The sequence below is a fragment of the Chlorocebus sabaeus genome, chromosome 3, assembly GCF_047675955.1.
Source record: "Chlorocebus sabaeus isolate Y175 chromosome 3, mChlSab1.0.hap1, whole genome shotgun sequence".
NCBI classification, from domain to species: Eukaryota; Metazoa; Chordata; class Mammalia; order Primates; family Cercopithecidae; genus Chlorocebus; species Chlorocebus sabaeus.
Window position 1 is genome coordinate 30,962,576 of NC_132906.1, and position 6,589 is coordinate 30,969,164.

The 6,589-nt window shown below is 56.0% G+C and overlaps 1 protein-coding gene across 2 annotated transcripts; it reads right to left on the reverse strand.

Moving 5' to 3' along the window:
- Positions 1 to 754: 754 nt before the first annotated feature.
- LOC103214488 (protocadherin-8) lies at positions 755 to 5,430 on the reverse strand. Of its 2 annotated transcripts, none has more exons than XM_007960505.3 (3): positions 2,883 to 5,430; positions 2,200 to 2,407; positions 755 to 1,707 (listed from the first exon to the last, which is right to left on the reverse strand). In XM_007960505.3, the coding sequence occupies exons 1-3, from the start codon at positions 5,220 to 5,222 to the stop codon at positions 1,334 to 1,336; spliced, it is 2,922 nt and encodes a 973-aa protein (XP_007958696.2). In that variant the 5' UTR covers positions 5,223 to 5,430; the 3' UTR covers positions 755 to 1,333. The 2 variants fall into 2 exon arrangements, with proteins under 2 accessions (XP_007958696.2, XP_007958694.2); XM_007960503.3 differs by having other exon boundaries at positions 2,592 to 5,430.
- Between the last annotated feature and the right edge of the window lie 1,159 nt (positions 5,431 to 6,589).

Genomic DNA, 6,589 nt, shown 5'->3' on the forward strand with positions numbered 1-6,589 from the left:
CTTTCCATTATGTACATTTTCAAACACAAACAAGTAGAGATACTGGTGAAATTTCCCTACCTCACATGCACCTATACTAGCATTGACAATTATTAGTATTTTATCAAATCAAATCAATCTTGTTTCACATAGCTCCCTGTTTTTTTTCTAGAACATTTTAAAGCGAATCCCATCATGTCATTTTGCCCGTAAATTTGAGTGGGATAGTGCTGATAGTTACTTTGGAGACTGGCTCCAGAGGAAGGCAAGGAGGGAGGAAGTAGGACAGAATGTAGTGGGAACCTATTACATTCCAAACGACTAAGATGTTAGTCTTTTTGTTACTAACACCCCGAATAAGCTGAGGACTCTTTGGGACTATGTCTTCTTCACCTCAAACTCCAGCTTGAGGAGGAGTACCAGCAGCTAGTAAAAGTTCTACAGATGCTTGTTTAATTAGTGAATGAACAACCCAGACTTAGCTTTCTTCACTTTTTGGTGTCTGCTCAATAAATATTTACCCAGATAATAAATGAGAGCAGGAATTTTATAGACCAATGCATGTGGAGATGCTTATAATTTATGAAATCAACACACATTTTTAATACTTGGGTGACATTTTGCAATACTTGAAATCCCACAGGTTTAATATTGTCATGAACATTAATAATGCCCAGATAATGAGCACTTGAAAGGTTTCATTCTGATACTCATATTATTTGTGAATGTCTGACTATAGGCAACTTCATGAAAAGCAATTAGCAGATTCTTCAAACACATGACAAATCTTTTATTACTGTGCTTATAAGTGACACGGTTTACAGAAAACCAAATGTAATTAAATAACATTGAACTTGAAATCTACCACAGAGTCAAGATATACAAGTTATACTTGGCAAGGCAAAATTTCTCAAACACTAGGTTGTTTCAGGTGAAAGATAAATTTCAATTAAGTAATTCCAACATGTTTTGTTTTTTGTCTTACAGACAGTTCCTTTGGCAATAACTTCCACTTTAGCTTTTATTATATAAAAATATAACAAAATTTCATTATATACAAACATTACATTACACAATGTACAGGTTAAAAACACTAAGAAAATGGCAAGCCACAAGTGAAATTAAAGTCAATAGCATGATAAAAAAATTAAATACTGCACACATTTCATAAAAATTACATTAACTACATTTTTGTTTGCAAATACCAAACAGTACCAATGTGATTGGAAATAGCTTCCAACAACTTCATTTTAAGGCACATCTTGCATATTTATATATACAACACTGAAACCGGTCAATAACTTAGGGGCTTCTCGGAGTGACCTGTATAGGTGTGAAGACATGCAGCATGGGATTACACATTTTCATTGGCTCCCTTCTTCGGGGACAGGTACCTGCCAGGAGGGGACTGGTAGAGGGGTACCCCAATCTCCTGCAGGTCTGGGAGCCTCCCTGGACGGGGAGGGGAGAGCAGAGTGACTGTCCTGTCATAGTCTCTGTGCAGTACTTTCTCATAGACGCTCTGCAGCCCCACTGTCTTGGGCAGCTGGGCCTGGTAGTAATTGTCCCTGCGCAGCGGATCCCGAGGCAGGGACGTGCTCTTACAGAAGGTTGACATCTGGGCTGGTGGGTGAGGCGAGGGATGTGTGTTGGGCCCACTGCAGGATGGGCTCCAGCAGCGGTCAGAGTGGCCCAGGATCTTACACTCAGCGGTGCACGCCCACAGTCCTAACACAAAAGGGAAAAGGAAACAGCATGACGATTACTCCTGAGATTATACATACCCAGGCTTCCATCTTTAGAATGTCAGCCTGGGTCAGGGCAGCTGAAAGGAAAGGCTGTGTACATAAAGATATACACTGTGTCTCAAGAATGGAAGGCACATTGCTTCCTGTAAAGCCATCTTAATGCAAAGCTGGTCCACCTTCTTCAGCTGGAAGTGAAAAAAAAATTGATAAGCAGAACCCCCTTTTTAATGGCTAGCATCACCCATGCTGCTGCCTAACAGGATGAGGGTGTGCTTTATTCAAGAGCTGGAGTTGCCTCTACTTGGCATTTTGAAATTCACTGTGTGAGGTAGGCCAGGATCCGCAACTGGAGGAGTGAGAAAAAGTGGGGAAGAGGGAAGGGGGCTGGGAACCGAGATTGACAGGAGGCAAGCAGTAGTGAAGGGGAGGGAAGGGAGGAATGTCGAATTTGGTGGGAAATAAGAGTCCTCACCACTCTGCATGTGGTTGATGAGATCCTTTTTCAGAGCGTCCCCGCTGATGTCAGAATCGCTGTCGTTGAAATCACTGTCCCCTTTACCGCTGTCTTTGCCGCTGAACTTCTCTGCTTCTCTGCCGGAGATGGTGTTGAATGAGTGTCCTTTCCACACCGCCACAGGGGGCGCCGGCTCCTTTCCAAAACCCGGGGAGGCACTGTAGGGCTGCAGCAGGGAATAGGGGAATGGGGGTGGGGGGTGGGGGGTTGGACAAGAAACAAACAAACAAAAAACAGGTTCGACAGGTTAAGTGTCTACCTGCATGCGCCCACCCTACCCCTCCAGTCTCCCTTCCCCCAGCCTGTCCGCGGAGCACGGAGCGGGGCGCCCAGCCAAAGGAAGGCCTCACCTCGGCGTGCGCGCCGCGGAGCCGCTGCTGCCCCTCGAAGTGACAGGCGCTTTCCCCAGTGGCGCTGCCGCCCTCTGAGCCCGGCACTTCGGCCGCGGCGACCGCAGGCGGAGGCGCGTCCGCCGCGGGGCTGCCAAAGGGCGCTTTGCCGGTGCCAGGGAAGGTGAGCACGTCGAACATGTTGGGCCTGGGCCCGGCTCCCCGGGCGGCCTCCTCCGGGGAGCCGGGAGCCGAGGCTCCGCCGCCCGCCGCCCCGGGCCGCTCTTCCCGGAGGGCCCCCCCTTTGCGCACCTCCTTCTTGCGGCGGTTGCAAGTGGTGGCGATGGCGATGATGGCGGCCAGCAGCAGCGTGCAGCTCCCGGCCAGCACGATGATGACGATCAGCGGCGTGTCCCATTGCAGCGCCGACCCGGACGCCCCGAGCCGAGAGCCAGGCGGGCGGGAACGCTCCGGGCTTCCTGCGCTGGCAGGCGCAGCAGGCCCACGCCCGCCCCCTGCTGTTACCACGAAGCTGACAGTTGCGGTGGTGGTGAGAGGGGGACGGCCGCCGTCGGATATGACCAGTAGCGCCCTGAACACGCGGCCGGGTGGCTCCTGCGAGAGGTCGCTTGTGAGCACTATCTCCCCCGTGCGGCGGCCGATGGCGAAGGCTTCGCGCGGCTCCTGCTGCTGCAGCTCGAACGCCAGCTCCCCGTTGGCCCCTTCGTCTGCATCCCGGGCCTGCACACGGGCCACGGCAGTGTCCTTTGCGGTGCGCCCAGGCACCGCCACTTCTAGGGAGCCATTGGCTGGCGCCGGGTGCACCAGGACCGGCGCATGGTCGTTCTGGTCCAGCACGCGCACTTGCACTAGGGCGCTGCTGGAAAGCTGAGGGGAGCCGCCGTCGCTAGCTTGGATGCGAAAGTCGAGTTGGCGCAGCGTCTCATAGTCGAAGCTGCGCAGCGCGTAGATGGCTCCGGTAGCTGGGTCCACCGAGACATAAGTGGACACGGCACCCCCAGCGCGGCCCACCTCGGCCTCCAGCAGCCGGTAGGTGACCTGGCCGTTGCGGCCCAGGTCCCGGTCCCGGGCGGCCACCGTGGCCAGGTAGGCGCCGGGCGGGTTGTTCTCGCGCACTGACACTTCATAGACCGGCCGCGTGAAGAGCGGCGCGTTGTCGTTCTCGTCGCCCACGCGCACCGTGTAGGGCCGCACGGTGCGCAGAGGGGGCGCGCCGCGATCCTCGGCCACCAGCGTCAAGTTGTACTCGGCGATGCGCTCGCGGTCCAGCGACGCCGCGGTCACCACCAGGTAGCTGCCCGCGTAGGCCGGCTGAAGCCGGAAGTGCTCGTGCCCATAGAGGGCGCAGCGCACCTGCCCGTTGGCGCCCGAGTCCCTGTCCGAGGTGCTGACCAGGGCCACCAGGCTCTCGCGCGCCGCCCCCTCCGGCACCAGCGAAGTGGCGCCAGCCTCGGGCGTCCCAGCTCCCGCCGGCGAGCTAGCGTCCGCTCCCCCGAGCGCAGCGGCGGCGGCAGCAGCGGCGAAGGGCGAGGCGGCCGGCGCGCCTGGGGCGGCCAGCGGGGTGATGGCGATGTCGGGTGCGTTGTCATTGACGTCGCGGATGCGCACGATGACCTTGCAGGTGGCAGCGCGGGGCCCAGGTCCGCGGTCCTGCGCCCGCACGTCCAGCTCGTAGGTGTCCTGACGCTCGTAGTCCACGGGCCCGGCCAGGGTGAGGCGTCCCGTTCGCGGGTCAAGCCGAAAGAGGCGGCGCGCCTCCGGCGGGGTGCGAGCGCCAAAAGCGAACACCACGTCGCCGTTAGGGCCCTCGTCGGGGTCGGCCGCGTCTAGATCGAGAAGCAGGGAGCCCACGGGCGCGTCTTCCGCCAGTTCCACTTCGGCCACGGCGCCCTGCGGGAAGGCCGGGCTGTGGTCATTGGCATCCAGGACGCGTACGCTGAGGGCAGCCGTGGCGGAGCGCGGCGGGCGGCCGCCGTCCTGGGCTACCAGCTCCAGGCTGTAGGCGGCCTGGCTCTCGCGGTCCAGCTCCTGCAGCAGCACAAGGTCCGCGCACTGAGCGCCGTCCGCTCGCGTCTGCAGCTCCACCCGAAAGGGGCTGTGCGGCTCGGCCAGTCGCACGCTCTGCAGCCCGTTGGCGCCCACGTCTTCGTCCACTGGCACCTCCAAGGGGATGCGCGTGCCCACGGCCGCACCCTCGGACACCTCCACCGGGATCTGGGCCCGGGGGAAGCGCGGTGCGTGGTCGTTGACGTCCCTCACCTCCACCTCCACGTGCACCAGCCGGAACTGCTCCTGCGAGAAGCTGACCACATCGAAGGCCAGCACGCACTGCGGGGCCTGGCCACACAGCCGCTCGCGGTCCAGGCCGGCGTCCCCGACGGTCAGCTGCCCGTCGCCTTCGCGCACCCGGAGCAGAGAGCTGTTGAATTGCTTCATCAGGCGGAAGCTTGTGTCACCCGATACTTTCATATGCAGGTCCTCTGCCAGGGTCCCGATGACCGTGCCGGGGGCATCCTCCTCGAAGGTGCTGTATCTGACTGTTTTGCTCTGGGCCACTGAGAGCACCCAGCAGAGGCTGAAGAGCTGCAAGGGGAAAAGGCAGGGGCTGCCCCAGCGCCTCACAAGACTCATGCCTCCAGCTTTAATTGCGATCCGAAAGGCTAAGGAAGAGAGTCTTCTCTGGTTTCCAGGTCGGGCGTGAGTCTCAGGCTCTCGGAATCACGCTCTTTGAGAGCCCTGTGCGGGAGAAGTCTGCGGGTAGCAGCTCCGCGCCTCCAGCCGGCTCTGAGGACGCGCGGACCCGCCCTCACCCTGCGCCTTTCCCTGCCTTACAGAAGCTGCGCCTCCTCGCGACGCCTTTGCCTTTATAGCCGCCGATATGCTAATCACCCGAGCCGGGCAGCCAATGGCCGCCTCCCCTCGCGTTGCTCCTCCGCCTGCCTCTGACAATCCCTTTAATGTGGAAAGGCTTAGAGGGGAAAACAAAAAGGAAAATTAGGGAATCTTTCTTTTGTTTAACTCCTTTTGCTTTCTCTCCCTTTTCTTGTCAGCACCCTGCATGTAGAGGAGTTGGCACAGGGCTCCAGGAGTAAAAGGAGCGGATGATTTTGTTAATTGTCGCCTGTATCCCTCCGTGCCGCGGCTAGAACTAAGTGCGAACACGCTGGGATTTCTCCCCAGAGACTCCAGAATCCCCCTTCCCCCAGCCCCTGCCAACACACACACTCTGCATTTTGCACCTCTGAGGCTTCCAAACCCTTGCAGCCCCCTACCCACAGACTTGCTCTGCTGAGTGAGACTCTGCTTTCCTTCTCTCCTAGCTTCCTACAGTGCCTGGAATAGCCTCTCGATTAAGAAGCCTGAAGGATAAGGGAAAATTGATTTTATTCAAATTTGTGTACGCAATTGTGTTTTGCTCGTGTGAGCCCCGGTGATCAGAGCTGCCACTTCCCTTTCAGAAAATAGCCCCGCGATATGTTAGTATGCATGTCACTGTCCAAATGGCTTTCTTAAGCCTTGGGCGCTAGCAGGCAAGGAAAAAAAAGTTCCAAATAGGATTTAGCATAAGCTTGAGGAGATTTGGAAAGGTTTCAAAGATCAGACTGTATCAAAGGCTTATGAAGCCCTCGTTAGCTGTGGAAATAGAATGGTGTGGCAGGCGATCCCATTGGAGGCCCCAATGTCTGTATTATTTCACTGTGACAAGCTAAGGGGAGAGAAAGTTGAACAGTTTCCACAACTGAGTTGGGCTAACTTGAATATAATGAGCAAACGCCACATGTATCCATTATGTTCCTCTATTCATCCCCAATCACTGCCATAACTCTCCGGCTAAACGGTGATGGGCGCTGAATTCCACACAATACCCGGCTCGTATTAAAGAGCATTTAGAGAAGTTTTTCCTCCTGATGCCTTGTTCCGCCTATTTAGAGGATTTTCTTTCTGTTCTAATAGGGCCACTCTGGGAAGCAACACTCGTCCGGTTCCAGAAGAACAAA

What these genes read in the sequence shown, in the direction of transcription:
- LOC103214488 (XM_007960503.3), bottom strand. Translation starts at nt 5,222, where the DNA reads ATGAGTCTTGTGAGGCGCTGGGGCAGCCCCTGCCTTTTCCCCTTGCAG. An exon ending in TCCGCGGCGCGCACGCCGAG is followed by an intron (nt 2,408 to 2,591) that starts GTGAGGCCTTCC and finishes TCCCTGCTGCAG; the next exon opens with CCCTACAGTGCCTCCCCGGG. An exon ending in CATCAACCACATGCAGAGTG is followed by an intron (nt 1,708 to 2,199) that starts GTGAGGACTCTT and finishes CTTTTGTGTTAG; the next exon opens with GACTGTGGGCGTGCACCGCT.